Source organism: Pteropus medius, unplaced genomic scaffold (genome assembly GCF_902729225.1).
Source record: "Pteropus medius unplaced genomic scaffold, Ma_sr-lr_union100, whole genome shotgun sequence".
Taxonomy (NCBI): Eukaryota; Metazoa; Chordata; class Mammalia; order Chiroptera; family Pteropodidae; genus Pteropus; species Pteropus medius.
In genome coordinates, this window is record NW_024342473.1 from 17493641 (window position 1) to 17514335 (window position 20695).

At 37.5% G+C, this 20695-nt stretch overlaps 1 protein-coding gene and 2 pseudogenes across 2 annotated transcripts in view; 1 reads left to right on the forward strand and 2 right to left on the reverse strand.

Moving 5' to 3' along the window:
- The window catches only part of FAM81A (family with sequence similarity 81 member A), a 58946-nt gene that overhangs the window by 12203 nt on the left and 26048 nt on the right, over positions 1-20695 (reverse strand). For both annotated transcript variants that reach the window (XM_039865446.1, XM_039865447.1), the window contains exons 4-6: positions 12790-12908; positions 2294-2423; positions 683-789 (exon numbers count right to left, since the gene is read on the reverse strand). In XM_039865446.1, the coding sequence (XP_039721380.1) occupies positions 683-789; positions 2294-2423; positions 12790-12908 (356 nt within the window). The remainder of the gene's footprint in view (positions 1-682; positions 790-2293; positions 2424-12789; positions 12909-20695) is intronic.
- Positions 8752-8870, forward strand: LOC120604785 (uncharacterized; annotated as a pseudogene).
- Positions 13927-14045, reverse strand: LOC120604745 (uncharacterized; annotated as a pseudogene).

Here is a 20695-nt window from a genome sequence, read left to right on the forward strand (position 1 = left end):
ACAGCCTGTGGCCCCTTCTTCCATCTTCAAAGCACATCACTCCAATCTTGGCTTCCACATCCCATGGCCTTCTCTCTTGACTCTGACCTTCTCTTTTGACTCCTGCCTCCCTCTTCTAGGAACTGTGAGGGTTATATTTGGTTTACCCAAATAACCCAGGATAATCTACCCATTTAAAAATCTTAATGACATATGCAAGGTCCGTTTTTGCCATGTAAGGTGCCATATTCACAGAGGTTAGGACGTGAGGATATTTGGGGGACCATTATTTAGCCTACTACAATTGTTGTACCTTTCCTTCAAGGCATTTATCACATTAGTAAAAACATAGCAAATGCTCATTTTCATCATTATTTGATTAATGCTCATCAACTCCCTAGACTGAAAACTACATAAGGATAAGAACAGAGTCTGTTTTTCTTCATTACTGATCCTTAGCACCTAGGCCTGTGCTCATTAAATATCTATTGAATCAACAGATGAATTATTATCCAAGCACGAAAAACAAAAATTAGGAAGGTAAAGTGAGAACATGCTACATGGAAACTTTTCCTTTGGACTTCCAGTATTGTTTTCACTTTGTTTGTGCAATAAATAAAAATCAAGAGGAAAAAACTGTAGTATTGAATAAGCTCATGAAGAACTTCTACCAAAAAAAAGTGTTTATAAGCTGATTACTTACTTAGTATCCAAAAGCTGAAGCTGGTGGTTACTGTCTCTGTGGGACATCTTCAGTTTGGTGCTTTGCTCTGATATTGACAAGTCTACTCTGTTCAAAAGCTGAGAAATCTGGAAAAGAGACTTTGCTTGTAAATATCGCATCAAACCTTTTCAGAGGTAACTTCAGAAAACATTTAGTAAGCAATATTCTAGTCAAATGGCATGAAGAGTCCATCTAATTTAATATATTCATCTAGGAGTTTGCCTCCTCTTTCCACTTCCATTTCCTTTCATATACATCTATCAAAAATCAAGACCAGTAGCACTGCCAAAACATTCATTATGCACTGAGCACTTAACTTTACAGTTCTCTGATGAGCTAACCCAGTTCCTGCCCAGGAATACTATTCCCACCTGCTGGAACAAAATATCGTCATCTTTACAGTGGGATTTCTGCCTGCTAGTCACAGAGAATGGAGTTCTTATCACCTGTAAAATCCATTAAGTTCCTAGATTTGCTTCCGTACTGTTAAGTCACCAGAAAATATAATTTCTAAATTACATCCTTCCCACTCTTTTCTCCCACTACCCATTACTCTTGTCTTTTTACTAACATTTAACATAAAACTAGTGCTATATAAAATGTCTTTATTTTCTGCAAAAGTTATGTTCAATGTTCCTTACTTAAAGATTCATGGAACTATTTATCAGATCCAGAACAAAGAAAAAGTATATCTCTTTTTAGATAGATATCTACATGTATTTTACTTGACTTGGCTACCAGCAAGCTTAATATTTCTTTAGCAACTATTTTCTGATGTAATAATTTTATTCTCACTCATTCTTTGAAAAAAAAAATTATTGAACTTGTCATTATATTGTTTTTTTTCATGGTTTTATAATATCTGTGTTTTTTATGTAAGTTGATTTAGATACTCATTGATGTAGTTAGGACACAGTATTTTTAATCTTATAAATTGACCAACTGCCCATTTTACTGGAATAGGCTCTCTTTAAATGAGCAGTAATGAGCAGGGCAGATACTACAGGAAAAGTCAAAGAAAGACAGGTTTCATTATGGCAAAGGGAAACTTTTAAGTGGCCAAAAAACAAACTGCAAAATGCCAAGAATTTTGCTTTGTGAAATTAATCTGTGAATTTTAAGGTGGAATACTGAAATTCATTAGCCAACCTACCACCTAACTTTGTCCTATTTTTTTCCTACATATAGACCATGGGAAGAGGTAGCGCATGTGATGAGTCCCAGTGAATGCAGTAACCATTTCCTGAACCAAAAATTGGGATGAGTGGCATGTGAAAAAGACTGTTTGATCGCTTACCTGCGAAAGAGGCAGTTTTGGAGTTATAATTTAGAATTTCTGGAATATATTAATTGTTTTAGGAATGAGGGGAAAGAATCTTTGAAATTAGGACTGTACCCAAAAAAATCTCGGCGGTTTGGTTGCCGTACTCATGAAGGGCCCCTGCAGTGACATAGAGGGAAGGAAGAAGTAAAGAGAAGCTTATGCTGGGTGCCCTAGTTAGTGTCTCCTGTAAGAAAGAGGCAACACCATGTTATTCTTAGCTAGGAACAAATTACCACTTTTAAATGGCTACCTGATACACGCCATACCTGTCCCTCTGCATCTTTGATTTTTGTTTCCAAGATAAGTTTGGCAGCTTGCTGTTCTTTGTTCAAGTGTTGGAGCCCCTCATAGGTCGTTTTGTGTTCTGCAGAGAGTCTGGCTATGCTGGCATCACATCTGTACAGGCAAACAACAAAGCTAATTCTCATTAAAGTTTAAAAACAAGCGTTAAAGCTTCCTTACATACTGTAAAATGCATGACCCCACTCTAAGAAACTGCACTATGAGTCATTCTTTTTAACAAAGGTTCCAAGAAATTCAGAGAGCTGCCCTCATCATGGTTTTTAAGTTAAACCACAGAGATGTGCTTTATAAGATTAGAGATGTAACCATCAAAGGAGCAAAGGCTTTACAATGCTCATGAGCACAAAACCATATATGCAGTGAGAGCCCAATTACAAAAGCTTATAGAATGTACTGGATGTGGCCTGTTATTCCCCAGTACCACCTCTGCCCTTTCAAGTTCGGGGCCTCTTTGGATTTTGGAGGCAATTTCTACCACATTTGAAGGTGCTCCTCCTAACCTCTTACCAAAACACCTGTAAGGCCGTATGCTTTCAGAGGGGTCCAGAGCAGAGGAAGGCCCTATTACTGGTCCAAGCTGAAGTGAAAGCTGTTCTGCCCCTTGGGCCTTACAGCTTGGCAGTTCCAGTGCTGCTCAAAGTGTTGGTGGCAGATAAGCTGTGTATGAAGCCTCTGTCTAGTCCTGGTCAGAGAGTCACAGAATGGACCCCTAGGAATTTAGAGCAATGTCATCCCCTGGTCCACCACAATTATTCCTGCTTTGAGAAGTAGCTGCTAGCTTTCTACTAGGCTCTAGTAGAGATGACATGCCTAAGCATAGGATACTGAGTGACCATGAAATCTGGGTAGTCCATTATGAACACCAAGCCATAAAGGTGGGCACTGAGCAGCACTCCATCTTTGAGGGGGAAGGATATATATAGATATCAGATCTGAACAGGTCCTACAGGCACAAATAAATTACATGAGCCTAGACTCCCATGGCATCTCTTCCTGCTTCTGTGATGGCTTTCCTTCAACTCACATCTGTGTCTTCTTGAGGAGTTTCTGATGACCAGGTACACTGAGAGAGAAAAAGTCAGGCCTGATATACAGATGGCCACACCCAATATGCTGGCATCTTCTAGAAGACTGCTGACACTTAAAAGCCCGCTCAAGATTGGCCCTAAGGGTATTATGGAAGAGAAACCCTCACTGTTGGCAGAATTTCAAAAAATATATCTGGGGGTTCATTTTGCCTAAAATAAGAGACAGTCATACATTCATGGGGATTGGCTAATAGCAAGAGACGTAGAAAAAAACATATTGTTGTTCTTTTGAGTGACAAGAAGAGTTTATATAAGTGTATCACTCAGAATTGAAAGATCATTTTTGCTCCTTGTGAATGCTCTCTATGTCATAGGGGCAGAAGCCCAAAAACTCCACTTTCCAGGCTTCCTTACCAGCAGGGTTCTGATTTAGATCCCACGAGTGAAAGGCACTTATGCAAGATTTGGAAAGTAGAAAAAAAGGAGAAGCCCTTATTCTCCTCTGGCAGCAGCGGGCAGACAGTCATATGGGTAAGCTACAGATGTGAGGTTTACCGCCACTTCCAGGCACAGGCCTGCAAATCATTTACTTCCATGCTGTAGGCAGCTAAGATTATCAATGGCTCCTTCCTGTGATTCTTGCACTTCTTATGTTCCTGAAAGCCAATGACAGTTTCCTTCACTTTGCTTCTTCAAATCTTCCAATGGTTTTGCAAGCTCTAAATTCCTGTATGAAATCCCTTCTTGCTAAAATAGTTAGAGTGGTTTTTGTTTTCTCGACCAAACCTTGATGCATATAGTCATTAGAATTTCACAAAGAAGCACGCAAAATATTAACCAGCTATCTTTGGATCATGTATGATTTTATTTTGTTTTTAATTCTTTCCTAAGCTGTACAACTTTCCTGCAATAAATATGTATGATTTTTATAATCGGAAAAAATAATTACGCCAAGAAAGCATTTCAATCAATAGCCATGTACAAAGAATGTGTTACAATTTTATGAACTATGCACTATCCTACAATCCTTGCCTGGGCCCTCCCCTCGGTGAAGTAGAAATGAGGCTGGAGTACAAGGAAGTCAGAACCAGACACAATGTATTAAAAGTGAGGACAGGTTCAAGGCAATGAATGCACTGTAGAAGTGAAGAGGCTGTGGTTGGAATCCCAACCTGCAATTCATTCATTCAGTCAGTAAGTATTTGCAGAATGTCTACTATGTGTCAAATGCTTCTAGACAAAGTATAGATACAGCAGGAACTTTTTCTTTCTCATACATACACTATACTATCTAGAAATTAAAAAAAAAAAATTATGCTACTACTACCAAAATGTTATTCAGCTTACATGTCTATTTTCCTATTATTTTTTTGATGGAGATTACATTTGACATCTTGTTCTTGTTCATTATCCCCCTGATTCAGACAAATGAGCTGAGTAGATTGTTTGGGAACTTGCTGAACAAGTCATTATAAATACACACAGAGAAGTACAAGTCTATGGTTAGTCACCCTTTCAGGAAATCAGCAGACTACATTAATTCTAAAAGCACTAAGGATGTACTCTTTAAGATGTATATCTGCTCTGAGGTCTGAACAAGGTATACAAATTATTCCCTAAATGATTCAGATACTGAAAAGAATCTCACTTGCTAAAGCACATAGAACATTTGAGATCAACAATCAAAAACAGCATGCTAATTGACAAAAGTTAAATCACACCCCTCCAGAAGCTAGGAAAAATAAAATGTTATAGATTTATAGTTTATAAGCTATGAATAAAGGTTAGAGAGCATGCCAGTGTTTGGTAGGCTTTCTAATAAGCTATAAAATTTAACCAACCTATTAACCACTTTTTATGAAAATGTTGCAAATTGAAACTACTATCTGGTCTTTCAGTTAAACATGGTAGACGACACACATGCTCTTATATTATCTCCCTCCTGAAAATCTATCGAGATGACACCAGATGAACTGAAAGAAAATAAAAAGGTATAAACTCACAAGGACACAAAAGAATGGAAGAAAGTGGAAAGCAGACAGATGGTACAGAAGATACAGCAAAGTATATGTTTTGCTACAGCTGATGCTGGAGGCTTGCTGGGGCTCTACGTCTGAAAACCAACAGAAGCAGGAAGTTTCAGTTTCCACAGGGCACGAGGGGCAAAAACTGGCTCCACTGATGACCAGTGTAACTGAAACCAGAGGTTTGAGGGGGGCTCCATCAGCTATGGAAAGCATAAAAAACAAACAAAAAAAGCTAGGATCAGATGAGTTTAAAATAAATAAGTTTAAGATGCTCAAAAAATCAAAGACAGGTTAACATCCATCAAGGGAACTCTAAATTAGTAAACAAAAACATGCAGAGATGAAGGAAGAACGGTGGATAAGAAAAAAAAAAATTAGAAATCCTGGAAATAAACTATGCAGTTGTCTTAATAGACCTGAGAAACTCTAGGTTAGATATGATTAAAGATAGAAGCCGTGAATTAGAGGATAGTAGAGAGGAGTTCACTCCGAATGCAGCAAAAACAGATTCAAAACATGAAAAATAGTTAAGAAACAAGGAGGAAAAATAAAGAGATGCTAACATGAGTCAAGGAGGAATCGAGGAGTTCCAGAAGGAAATGGAGAGAATGGCAGAGAAGCAGTATCTGAGGTGTGAGTGCTGGCAATTTCCTAAAACTAAAGAAAGACATGAGTTTAAAGTACTTAATGAATACAAAGTGGGATAAGTAAAAATAAATAGAGCATGGTGAGATTCAGATAACCCATGATAAAGATAAAATCTCAAAAGCTACCACAGACTAAAGACAGGTAACCTATCAAAGACTGACAGCACATGACAGATATCTGAGGACAACAGATATCACAAGATAATGGAGGAATATCTTTAAAGGATTGAGGGAAAATAACCTATTATCCAAGAACAAGAGCAAAATAAAGATAAAGACAGTTTCAGACATACAAAGATTAAAAAATGTATCACCTACAAGCCCATATAGAAGGAATCACTGAAAAATGCCCTTCAATAAGAAGAAAAGAGCACTCTGAGAGAAGGAGTGGGAGCAAGAAATAATGGTAAGCAAACAGAAAAAATTGTTGGAAAATTTCATTTATTGTAGACGCTGAAGAAAGGAAGCTCCCAGTTCAATTATTCCAACCTCACATTTTTTCTAAGCTGAACAACTTGGTTAGCTCAGCTGTTTTGTTAAAATGCTATAATCCTTTTTAGAAGTAAAAAAAAAAAATTTATTAGGACAGAATTTTTTATTAACTTACGTGTTTAAAAAATTTTAAATATTTTTAAACATTCTGACAAACTGCATATATGCATTTAACATTTTCAATCTCATAATAAAACATACACAACTTAAAGTAATAATCATGTCATTGTTTTTCTGTATTGGAATTTTTTTTTTTAATATGAAAGCCCAATATTGGAGTTTGTAGAATGCAAGTGGGAAAATAAAATTTACAAGCTTTCTAGAGGGTAACGTCACAGTATATATCCCAAATCTTAAAAGGTGAATATGTTTCTATGTATGTACCTTTCAATCTAGGTATTAACACCAAAGAAACAAAACTGTGAGCAAAGAAAAATCAAACTAAATTATCTAAATCACAAGAGAAATTAAATAATTATTTTGCAGTAAGTCATTTAATGTCTGTTTCTCCTGCTAAGTAGAATATAAACTGCATGTAAGAAGGGATGATAACTCATTTTCATCACTAAAACTCTAGTGCCTAGCACACTGCCTTACATGTAGTAAAAGCTCAATAAATATTTGTGAATGAATAAACATAAGGAATAGTTACAATAGACCATGCACTGCATAAGATACTTGACGTATTTCCTTTAGTCCTCATAAATCTTCACCATTTCACAAATAATGGTTAAAAATAACACCAAATATAGACTCTTCTTTTTAATTTGGAGTTCGTGACTTTTTAGCAAAATATTATTTTAATCATACTTGTGTAAATCTGAGGTTTTAACATACCATGAAAAACAAAAATGTTATAGAAAGGCATTATTTTCCAATTCAAATATAAGTTTACTGGATGGGAACTGTCAGGTATCACCACATCAGACCAGTTACATCATCTTTACAAAGCTGTTCAAGGGACAGATTATGTTTGAAAAAGTTATTTAGAAAGACCTCAAAATTATCCTGAAGCTCGTGGCTCACTGTTCTCACTAGCTATAGCTTGGATTCAGTATTGTGTCTCACTTGAAAACAAAAATACTACCACATAAATTTCCATTAATATAGGAGTGGTTACATACATTAAATTATGGTACATGTATGTAGCAGAATACTCTATATCCAATTAAAAAGTATGCTGGACCTATGCGCATATCGGAAGGAGGCCCACAGTATATTGCAATACAGAAACACTGAAGTTGCAGAATAATAAAACTTTGGAAAATTAAAATCACACTGTTAGGTAATTATTTTGCTGCAAACCATTATATTAATCAATGATAAATTATTATTTTATTACTATGTATGAGAAAAGTCTGAAAGGACAGACACCAAATTGTTAATGTTAGTCACCTCTAAAGAGTAAAACAGAGATGGGACTGGTGAGTCTCTATTTTTCTTTTCATTACCAGCATATTTCACTTGTGCACCTTTTATAAATAAAGAAGCAGAGTGGGCAGGGAGGCAGGGAGGGAGACAGGATGGGATACCAACGCCTCCCATCAGAAAACATACACAGTGAAATCAACTCTGGTTTTCTTATGTTGACAACAATGTAATTCTTACTCTCGAATGTTTCAGAAAAAGAATTTTACATATGAAATAATAATAGAGTAAATGAAACAAACTGTTAACAAATGGTGAATCTTCACATTTTTATAACTTTGGAATTACATATACATGTATATATAATTATTATATGTAATATATATCAAAAAGGGGAAAGTGATATTGCTATTTCAGCTAGTATTGAATCAAAAACATGCCTGTTTTTTTCAAAAAAACACTCATAAAAGACAGTCTCAGGGCTCTAACATAGCTGCGTACATGCTCAATAACTTTAATTAAACGAGAATTTGCGATAAATCTTGTCAGTTGTCCTATTTCATCCTTGATGTTTTATATTACAGATGAACCAATAATGGACTCATTCCAAATTTTCCCTTTTCTTCATCTTTGAGAAGCTATCTTCCAGGTACACTTCCTGGTTGTGGCCATCAGGTGGCAGAGTGACTCTATTGCTTAGCCATCAGATAAATGATGACAGGGCAGGTGGTCAAAAGTCCAACAGAGTCCCAAAGGCCTAGTATGACCTGAACAACATGCTTAAGCAGAACTTCTCTTACAGCTTGTGACATGGTGGCACAGCACACCCAAAACAACGACATTTAAAATATTAAGTTGTGTCTACGGCCATGCCACCCTAAACAAGCCCAATCCCGTCTGATCTCGGCAGCTAAGCAGGGTTGGGCCTGGTTAGTACTTGGATGGGAGACCACCTAGGAAGACCAGGTGCGGTAGGTATAAAAATAAATAAATAAATAAAGGATTGTAAGCTGACAAGGTCCTTGCAATCTGTGAGGTCAATCAAGGGTTACCTCGCCTAAAAAATATATAAAAATAATAAAAATTAAAAAAATATATTAAGTTGCTCATCTTCCACATTATAATAATATATGTGTATATATGCACATACACACATAAGTATTGTATATATACATCATTAAACCCTTAAGTGCTGGCAATAATTGAATCAGAACATATAGCAATTTATGTTCCAGAGCATTATCAAAAACGGTAAGGCAATCTGCCAGCAATTAGTGGAGCCTAAGATTTGGGTATAACACACACAGAGGTAGGCAGCTTAATAAAAGCTCAGGGAAAGATACAGTCAAAGAGAGCCTTGCTAAAACCATTATCATCACAGGGTGACTGCACCCTCTGAGGAGTGATATAGGAGGCTTCATATCGTGGGGGAAATAGACAGCAATAAAATACTCCAGCCAAGTCACTGAACAAACAAATAAACAAACAACGACAAAAACAAACCCAGGGGTATGTGTCAATATTCAAGATTGCAACAATATATTACCTAAAATGTCCAGTTATTAACAAAAATTCTGAGACATGCAAAGAAACAGAAAAATGTGAACCATACACAGGGGAAAAAAGCAGACAAAAGAAGCTGCTTTTGAGAGAGCATAGATGTCAAATTTAAAGGACAAAGACTCAAGGCAGGCATTATAAATATAGGATGATCAAAGAAATAAAGGAAACATGCTTTAAAAAGTAAAGGAAGGCATAATGACAATATCTTGCTAAATAAAGAGAATCAATAAAGAGAAATATTTTTTTAAAGAACCAAATGGACCTAATTAAGAAAATGAAAAGGAAACAGAATGGGAGAAACTTTTTTCAAATCAGATATCTGATAAGAGAATTGTATCTGGAATATAAAAAGAACTCCTACAACTCAGTAATAAAAAGACAAATAACCCAATTTAAAATGGGCAAGGGATCTGAATAAACAGTTCTCCAAAGAAGAGATACAAATGACCAATATGCACATTAAATGATGTTCAACACATTAGTCATTAAGGGAAATGCAAATCAAAACCACCACAAGATGCCACTTTACACCCACTAGGCTGGCTATAATCAAAAAGATGGACAGGCGTTGGTGACGATGTGGAGAAACTGCAGTTCTCATACACTGCTGCTGGCAATGCAAAATGATGCAGCCACTTTCTCGAAAGGTTAAATACAGAGCTATGGTATTACTCAACAATTATACCCCTAGGTATATATATCTAAGAGAAATGAAAACATATGACCACACAAAAACTTATACTGAATGCTCATAACAGTGTTATTTATATTAGCCAAAAATCTTTACTCTGATGCTGTCCGATTTATTTTTTCTCTGCACCTGGGCTTGCTTACCTTACAGAAACCTGCGCACTTGTCTCAGGATACAGATAATTCTCTAAGGCTCTAACACCATGCAAACAGACCTCGTAGAGGAAAGTGGATGTGGCCACTGAGTCTTGCAAAAAATGAAGAAGACAGGCCAAATAATGGACCAAATATTCCGGTAAGAATAGGAAAGCTAAACTCTCAGCTCTGCTTTGGGGAGAAACGGGAAACTATGAGACAGCCCTTTTTAGGGTGTGCTATGCTTACTGAGGGTGAGGGTATTTCTCAGTTCCATGGAGAATTTGTCTTTGGTGCTCTGAGCTGGATCTCCAGGGGAGGTATCAGGGCCTGTTTCCTATCAATTTTATCACCAATGGATCCAAAACACTATGAAATAAAATCTGAAATAATATAGCAGACTAATAATTTAAGAATACCACTTAAAAAGTTCATACATATTCCTTCAATACAATTTACATAATCAATGCAAGAAAGCCAACACTTTGCCAAAGAACTCTTGTTTTACATGAGTTTATTTCAACAAAGTCCCATTAGGATTTCAGGGGAAAGACGAATATAGCCATAAAACAAAACAAAAATATATGATGCTCGCAACACATTTTTTTGATTGTTTCAGAGTAAAAAGTATTTGTTACAGAGAAAGAACAAGCTGGGTAGAGAAGCTAATAAAAAACTGCAGAGGAAAAATTTTAAATTCCTGAAAGTATTTCGAAACAATTTCTCCATTTTGTAATTAGAACCAGGATGATTTCACTGCTAAGGACAATTTCACTGCTGCTGTCCTTGAGATAATAATAGCTCCGTTTGCTATATGTTCACCCTACCCCATGCACTGCACTAAGCCTCTTACACACATTGCCTCATCTAATTTTCATCTGCAACTGGAGTGACTAGGATGAGTCTCAAAGTTCTTCTGAAGCCCCTACTCTGCCCTGCAGCTCTGAAGGTCTTTAACTCCTCACTGTTCTAAGAAGTACAGCAGAGCTGGGGTTTCTTCTAAGCAGATCTCCACAAAAAGAATTCAAATTTTTTCCATCTGATTACAGTGATTTTCTAGATCATTCATCTAAACAAACATATATTGTGTATTTATTGTTTTCCAGGGGCTGTTCCAGATACTTGGGCTCCAAAAATAAAAGATAGCACTCCACCTCAAGACAGTGAAGACAAAAGAAATATTCAGTCAGTAGAACAGAAAATGCTAGGGGTGCTCAAGAGTGGGGTATCAGGGAAGACTTCCTGGAAGAGGTGACGTTTGAGCTGAATTTTAAAGGCCGACTAGAAGTTAGAGAAGAAGGGGGAAAGGAATGCTGGGTATAAGAACAGCATGTGCAAAGGCATAGAGATAGGAGGGCATGGCCTACGCAGGGAATAACAAGCAGTTGATCACTACTAAAAGGTACAGTGCAAGGGTAAAGAGAGGTGAGGAGGTTGGCAGGGTTTCCATCCCCAAGGATCATAATAGGGGGGCTGAAGTTCACTCAGAAGAGAATAGAAAACCACAGAGGAGTGATAAACCAGGCCTCTATTCAATCCATGGAGTCCTGGGCTATTAGACTGATGTTCATCCAGCAGACCCGAATACACATGTGCAGCATGCAAGGCCCTTCTGGTGTTGCCTGCACAAATACCTTCACATTATAGGTATTCAAGGCCTCCAAAGAGGCCTTGAATGCTGTGAGCACCTTTCTTCCACCCTTTGCAGACTCTCAACTTCACCTCAGGCGGATTCAAATTGCTTATGAACTCCACAGCTCCTATGTAGACTTGTACTTGACTCTGAGTAGCAGCAGAGGGCAGAAGAGGCCCATAAATACTTTAGGGACTGCTGGCATTACTAACAAGCTCCCAGGTGACACAGATGCTGCGGGTCCAGGGTCCACCAAGCACAATTTAAGTAGCAAGGACTAGAATAGCACTTTTTATACCAGTTGAAGTAAAAGAGCTCTTTTTAAAATTTCCAATCATCATGGACCAATACTTTCAGAAAATAAAATAAAAATATAGTTAATAATGTTGTAATAACTGTGTATGGTGCCAGATGGGTACTAGATTTATTGTGATGATCACTTCGTAAGGTATATAAATGTCTAATCACTATGCTGTATGCCTGAAACTAATACAATACTGTATGTCAACCACAATTGAAAAATAGTTTAATAAAAAATGAATTACAAAAAAAAATATTTAAAAAAAGACATGCAAAATATGCCCCAACTTTGTATTATTGGAGTCAATAAACATAGTCTTACCCCGCCAAATGACACAGATCAGCTGAACTGTCCCATGGTTTCCTTCCATGCACACAACTCCAACTGCAGACACACACGCAATCGTGGCGTGCTCATTACCAGGTCTAACTCCCACTGCTTGATTTATGGGCAAAGGAAGGCGTGTATGAGAACAACGCAAAGAATTTGCTTTGGTCTTCATGAATATATTCCCCACTAAAATGAAGTTTACTCCAGCTTTTGAGGAGTAGAGTCCCAAACATTTGACCACTTACCTTGCCACTCTCCCTCGAAGATCTCCCAAACCGGAGAGCTGACGCATCTCCAGAGTCTTTAAGGCAGAATTAGTTCCATAGCTGATGTTGTCCCGGGCACGGATCTGCTCCTGAAGTACCTGGTCAACACAAGAAAACCACATGGGAGTCATTTGAGAATTTACATGATGCCACAAAAGCATTTTATATTTTTGGGAAAATAAGCCTCTATACTTTCATAAAAGGCTCCTTTTTAACAGTCACCTGCTATATACAGAGAACCAGCAGCTCAGAAAGAATCTTAGCAACTATACCTGTACCAAGTACTTTAACATACCAATAAAAATGCTGAGTCTTGTCAAATAATTCGATGGAGGTCCATCTTCAGGAAGAGGCAAAGCCCAGACCAGGACCCTGGACTCTTAGTATGTCGTTCAGCACTCTGTCCACCAATCAGGCTATTTTTTGACAGTCCTTGTTTTAGATGAACAATCTCTAATTTCTTAGGAAGTGATAAACCAAGAGCAAGGAGAGGAGGGGGGCATCAGACAAACAGGTCCAAATTCTGGTTCTTCCTACTATGTGATCGTGAACAAATGTGTAAACTTCTCTGAGCTTCCTTTTCCTCATTTGTACCCAGAAATGGTAACCATATTCTTAAAACCACTGTAAATATTACATAAGATGATGTATATAAAGCACTTAGCACAATGTCTAGTACACAGCAAATACAGCAAACACTAATCTTTCTAGTACTTATTTGATAATATTTAAACTGGAATGGCAGAATGGGTCTCACAGGAAAGACACAAAATGAAAGTAGAATTGCTTGACGATTAAGTGACCCAACATAAAAGCATGACCTCGCAGAGCATCCATCCTGGGACATCTTCAAAGGAATGATGGAGGTCATGAGGATATCCCTGGGGTTTACTGAGTGTGTAGTAGGAGGTGTTGACGTGAGTCAAATCCACACAGGACCCCTGTGACGGAGGCACTCAGGATTCCCATGTTACCAACCAGGAAGTGAGGCGCAAATAGCTGAAATGATATGTCCATTTCTCACAGACTCAGAGAGTCAGAGGGACTTCTTTCGCCAGCCTTGGGACAGGTGAGGGTCTAACTCACACACTTTCTTTCTTTTACTTTTTTTTTTAATGTCTACAGCACCTGGTCTTCCTAGGTGGTCTCCCATCCAAGTACCAACCAGGCCCGACCCTGCTTAGCTTCCGAGATCAGACAAGATTGGGTACGTTCAGGGTGGCATGGCCGTACACTCTTTTTTTTTTGTAATTTTAAAAGATGAGTACTAAGTTCCTTTATTTTTATTATTTCTTCCTTAATAATGAAGTTTTTTTTTCTAGTACAATATTTTTTGTGTCCATAGGTATGAAGTGTTTTCTTTTTTATTGTTTTAATTTCAATTTTGAATTCCTCGTTGATGCAAGAATTACTTAGAATTGCATTTCTTCATCTTCAAGTGGTTGTGTTTTTATCATTTTTATTATTTATTTCTAATTGTATTGAATTAGGATTAAAAATGTGCTCTGTAATATATTTAATGTTTTGAAAGTATTAAGTTTGCCTTGTGGCATATGATTGATTTTTTAAAATGTTGCATGCAAAAAACTATTCAAGGAACAAAAGACTCAAAAGTATCTATTAGATTGAGTTTGCTGATTCCATTATTCATTTTTCCTAGATCTTATTTCTTTTTGTCTCCTGGATCTCTCCAGTTGTGAAAGAGGTATTATGAAGTCTCCTACTGTAAAATATTTTCATCAAGTTCTCACATTTTTAATATATAATTTAGCTGCCATTTTATTTGGCACATATAGATTTATGATAAGAGGCCATAACCATTATATAATAACTTTCTTTATCCGATTTAGTGCTTTTAACATTAAGTTTCACCTTACCTAATACTAAGATTGCTAATAGGCTTTATAAATAATAAAGCAAATACTTGCTTGATGTAACTGTACACCAGGCTCTGTTCTAAGTGCTTTAGGCATGTTAACTTATTTAATCTTTGTAACACCCCAGGAAGGAGGTAATATTATCATCCCCATTTGCCAGGTGGTGGAATCTCTAAGCAGTTAAGTAACTGGCCCAAAGCTGCAGTTAAAAAGTAGCTGAGCTGGGATTTGAACCCGGGAGTCTGGCTCCACAAACTGTACTCTCAATCATGACACTATGCTGCTTTGTCTGTTTCCTTTCGTACCTTCATCTCACTTTATATTTACAATTTATGTTGCTTTTCATTATTGTTTCTTGTCTCCTTTTCCTTATTTTGACTGGTTTAATCAGGTGACCATTGATTGCCTTTCCTCCCCCAGCTAACCAGAGAATGTTCCTGGACACCGCTATTCCACAGATGGATGGTTACCCCACTTTCCCCAGTGTTCACAATCACACACACCATCTATCCCAGGCTCTGTGCTGGCACAGCTCCTCCTTCTCAGCATGAGACACTCAGACCACCTTCACACCCACCCTCCCTTCAAGCCCAAATTACTTATTTGAATGAATTTTATTCTTCTTGCCCTTCCCTACACCAACTAGACTTTGCTAAAATAACTCCATACCTCTGGTTGGGCTGTAATTAGAATTCTGGCTATAGAATGTCTCTTCTATTTCAACATATATTTTTCTTTTTCAGCACTTCTGTGACCTAGTCTCAGGCACTTCTCAACATCTATTTACATGAAATAACATAGGTCTTTTCTTAAGGACCACTGATTGTCTTTGTGCTTCTCCTTTTCATTTCTCCATCTTAGGGTGTCTGTGCAAATTCATTGGGTTTGGTTAGAGTCTTTTCCCTAGCATTTTCTTGGATGAACAGCTCTTTGAATCCCTGCCATGTCAATAATCATCCTTCCTTCACCCCGAAGGGTGAGCGATCAATTGAAAGGGTACGGAATTCTTGACTTGAAGAATTGAAGGTGAACGTGAAGACTGATAGATTGATAGGAAATCTGATGCGTCTTCCTTTATAAGTACTTTGGCTCCTTATACCTAGAAGCTTGTAAGATTTTTTTCTTCATTTTTGGAGTTCAAGAATTTTATTAGAATATACCTAAGTGTACCTCTTTTTTAAAAAAATGAATTCTATCTGGCACTCCATGAATTTTTCAATCTGTGGTCTCAAATTTTTTTTCAAGTCAGGTAAATTTTCTTCTTTTGTGTAACTACTGTTTCTTCTCCATCTGTTTCTTTGTCTCCTTTTAGAATTCCTATTATTCATATGCTGGTGTCCTAGATCTGTCCTCCAAGTCTTGTATATTTTTCCTCACAGTTTTTATTCTCTCTCTGTATCTGGCTCTGCTATTTCACCATTTTTTCTACTCTGCCTTGTAGGCAACTAATTCAATTCATAAAAGGAGCCATCCTTGTCTCTAGTTCATCTACTGAGTTAAAAATTTAAGTTCACAGAAGAAATTCTATGTTGTACCTGGATCTCCTTAAGTGCCTTGTCTTAGTCAGCTGGGGTTGCTATAACAAAATACCAGACTGAGTGGTTTATAAACAACAAACACTTATTTCTAGCAGTTCTGAAGGCTGGGAAGTCAGATCAGGGTGCCATCATGGTTGCAAGCCTTCTTCCTGGCTTGCAGACAGCTGCCTTCTTGCTGTGTCCTCACAGAGCAGAAAAAGGAAGCTCTGGTCTCTCTTCTTCTCCTTATAAGAGCACTAATCTCACCATGGAGCCCCACCTTCAGGACTTCCTCTAAACCTAATTGCTGTCTAAAGCCCCACTTCCAAATATCGTCATATTGGGTGTTAGGGGCTTCAACGTATGAATTTGGGGAGACCACCAAATACCATCACATTGGGGGTTAGGGATTTCAACATATGAATTGGAGCTGGGACGCAAACATTCAGTCCATAACATGCCCTAATTATTTTTCATTCAAAGTCAACCTGTTTCCTGTTTCATTTGGGCTGTTCTAAGGACTGTGTTTATTCTTCCACTCTCTGGCTGCTAGGTCTCCTTAGGTGTGACATTTCTTTTTGTTCTCTGCTCATTGTAATGAGATTAAATAAGTGGTCCTGGCTGTAGTGGAAGGAGCTTATGAGCTAGAAGTGCAGCCAGTGAGAGTACATGGCCTGTGTCCAGGTGAGGTGCCAGGAGGAAGCCTCTCTACCAGCCCTTCCAGCCTGGAGTCGACGGGGACACAACCCGCCTCAACATCCCCTCCTTACTTCAGTGAGGACAAGAGATTGGCTCAGCCACACAGTGCGAGGCAGTGACACTGTCCTTCCCTCTCTGCCTCCTGTACCACAGTGTCTGGGATCTCACTCCCAGGCTCTCCCAGGCTAGGTCTCTGCTGGCTCTCCAGGCCTTCCTGCCTGCCTAGCCCAGCTGTTCAGGAAAGGGACACTGGAAATGGGAGCAGCGGAAGCAGGCATACTAAACAACCACCTTCCCATTACCTCCTGCATCTATCTAGGGGTTTCTTAAGGATACATTCACATGTATCTACTTATACTATTTATTTCTAGAAATTTGATGATTTCTGATATACTGACAATTTGTAGTCCAAACTGCAAATGAATGGGAAAGTTGTATTAGACAATATAATTATGTTTGCATAAATTGCTTTTGTCCTCCCTTTTATTAGCTATTTTTTAAGTATAATATACACGTAGAAAAGTGCACTTACATTATTTAGAATTTTCAAACTTTCTGGTAAAAAGTAAGAATTAAGAATGTGAAGATTCTGTGTTTTCCTTATTGGAATCTGGTTGGAGCCAGTATATTTGGAGTGACAGTGACAGAAAAAAAAAAAAAATTACTTCACTGAAGGGAATTTGGAACTGCTAGACCTATCTGTTATTTGCTATAGTTTCCAGTTTTTCTGAATGAACCTGCTCTATTAAGAAGAATGCAAACCAGTTACAATCACCTGTGAATGGAAAAAAAATGTTAGTCATCTCAACACATTCTTGCAAGAAAACTTCGGATCTGACTAATCTGGTTCTGACACTCTCCCACTGATGAAAAGGCGCTGGTGTGTGCTTTCTCTTTTAATAGGAAGTAACATTCATTAATTATAGTTAATAGAAAGTAAGACATATTTTTTTGTATGTAATGCTTCAAACCTTTGTTTATAATAAGGCTGAAGACCAGGGGTTTTCAGATGTCTTTGGAGTACGAAAGGATCCCCAGGTGGCTTGTTAAATACACAAGATCCAGGCCCTACTGCCAGAGAACCAAAGCTGGGAAATGGGCCCGGAAATGCAGTTATGGTGCAGACAATTCCTGGAGAAACGCTGCATTAGACACTGACAAGGGTTCTAACCAATCATTCCATTTGAGTTGCTTCTCGATCTAAAAAATCACTAAGCAAAGAAAATGAACAGCAATTCACAAAAGAAGATCAAAAAATAAACAACACATTTTTTAAAAAAGTCAACCTTTCTAGTAAGCACAGCAACAGGAAATAAAAATCATGCCATATAATGCACCACTGTGGTACAAATCCTGATAGCGGAGAAGGCTGTATTCGTGTGGGGACAGGGAGGATATAGAAATTCTGTGCTTTCTATGCAATTCTGCTGTGAACCTAAAACTGCTCTAAAAAATAAAGTCTATTTACAATTTAAAATTTTAAAAATCATACCATTTTCATATATTAAAGCAAATATTTTTAATTTATAATACTAAAATGTCTATCAAAAATCAAAAATATACTGTTGATCCTTCCTGATACGACTTTTTCAAAGCGTGATCCATCAAAATATATTCATAATGTTCATAATCTTTGACCTAGTAACTCTAGTTCTTAGAATTAATTTTAAAGGAAATAAGAAAAATTACAAAGACGTATACACAAAAATGTCTTCATGGTGCAATCTACATACCTTATAAAACACCTGTATTTTACAAGGTATCTACATAGTACGTTATTATGCAACTGGTAAGAGGTCCATGGAGGGCTTTCAAAACAAGGGGAAAATGTGTAAAATTTAATATTAAGCAAAAAGAAAGGGCACAAAATAAATTTACAGCATAATTCCAACTGTGTATAAGATATATAGAAAATAATACTAGAATATTAACATTTTGTTTCTCTCTAGAGTGGGATTATGGTTAATTCCATCTTTTTGTATTTTCCACAATGGGCTTACATTACTTTTATAACAGGAAAAAAATGTGTGTATGTGTGTATGTTTTAATGCTTAGAAATAAGAAAAGCCTACTTAATTTGCAGAATTCTTCTGTAGATAAGTAAAATATTATATTAGAAGTGTTTTGCATTATACAAAAAAGCGTAACACGGTATTTGCATTACTGAAAAGTTATGTGAGAACAGAAAGCATCGGAAAGCTTACTATTTAAAGGAATTTTATGATGAAGCCTTAGAAAAAATCCCTCTACAAAGCTAGTAATGTTCCCTAATTTGTCATTTTAGAACAATGCTGTATGATGATGTGTTTACTTTAAAAAGGTTCCTATGTAAGTATATCACCAACTCTCCATTATTGTCACTTCAATTCAAGAAACTTCCTGCATGCCTACTATGCACTGGGCCTGCCTTCAGGGAGCTCAGTGGCAGCAGGAAAGACTGCAGACTGGTAAGTGCGTGGCCTAAATTGTACAGCAACATGTTTCGCCCAAGCAGAGAGAATAGGCCGGTCACCCTGAAAAACTGTTATCTCAAGTCTTCACTTATTTTTTCTCAGATATGGCCTGTCTTTAAAGAAGCTCCCTTCCCAAAGACAGTAAGGAATGGCACCCCCATGAGAGCCCCACGGTGCTACATCATGCTGTTCACACAAAGGTCAAAAGGGCCCATGTCAGGGACTTCACCTGCCCAGACAGGCTAGTGTATCCTAGGAATGACTGGGAAAGAAACAGCTTTCCATGTTTCTCCTTCTCTGATTCTTCCTAGATTTGTGAGGATTTGGAAATGAAAGTGTAACTCCAACATTACCTCGAGGAAGATCCAACTTCAGCAGGGTAGTACCTCGTAAGATAGTATCTCTACACGGCTTTTTAATCTTTGCACTAGGTAGCCTACCCAACTATGCATTAACTTCATCATAACACCTCTGCTCCAATATGCTAATAAAGCCTAACTCTACACTCATCACTTGAGTTCAGGAAATTCTTCAGTAACCCACTTGCAAATTATTAAACTAGCAAATTATGTATAATTTAGCCAATTAGAGCAATGGGTTCTGCTGCCTGGCTGGTTAGAATCTGCAGACCTACTCCTGGTTTCCATATGTGCAGGCTTCGTAAGATCCCACTAGCTTGGGGTGTTGGCTTTAACCCAGTTGGGTTATGTGAAACTGTATCAAGCCCTCATCTAAGGGTACATGGGGGTCCCAACCACTTCTCCAAGCCTTCAAATTGGCCTGGAAGGGAAAGCTTACCACCAAAAAAAGGGCCATGGCCTGCTCACCAGGATTTGGCCTCCAGGGACTTATAAGAGTTTAAATTGGAGACAGTATGGATAATTTAGACATGTAAAATTCATAGTTGACTACAATACCTTTTCTAAATTTATAACAATGACAATAATTTGTGGAAACTTTCTGAGGAATAAATAATTGATAACGTATTCCACATTGCAAGGCAAACTGCCAATGGAGATAATGGGTGGGAATATATTAAAACAATAGATTCTTTCATTCAGCATTTATCAAGCACCTACTGTGTATTAGTATACAAGTCATCTGTTTTGACATTGGAATCTACTGATGGAATATGGGCAATAATTACAGGGTTCTAGAAAATCCAAGGACCCTGGAGACTTTGATTATGCAACATTTATTGAGCTCCTACTATGTGCAAGACACTGTGGTAGGTGCTAAAAATAGAAAAATTGAGACTTAGTTCTAGCTCTTGAGGATCACATAGGCTAGTGGTTTGACAATATATTTTACTTTTCTTCCTGTAAATAACTGTGTTCAG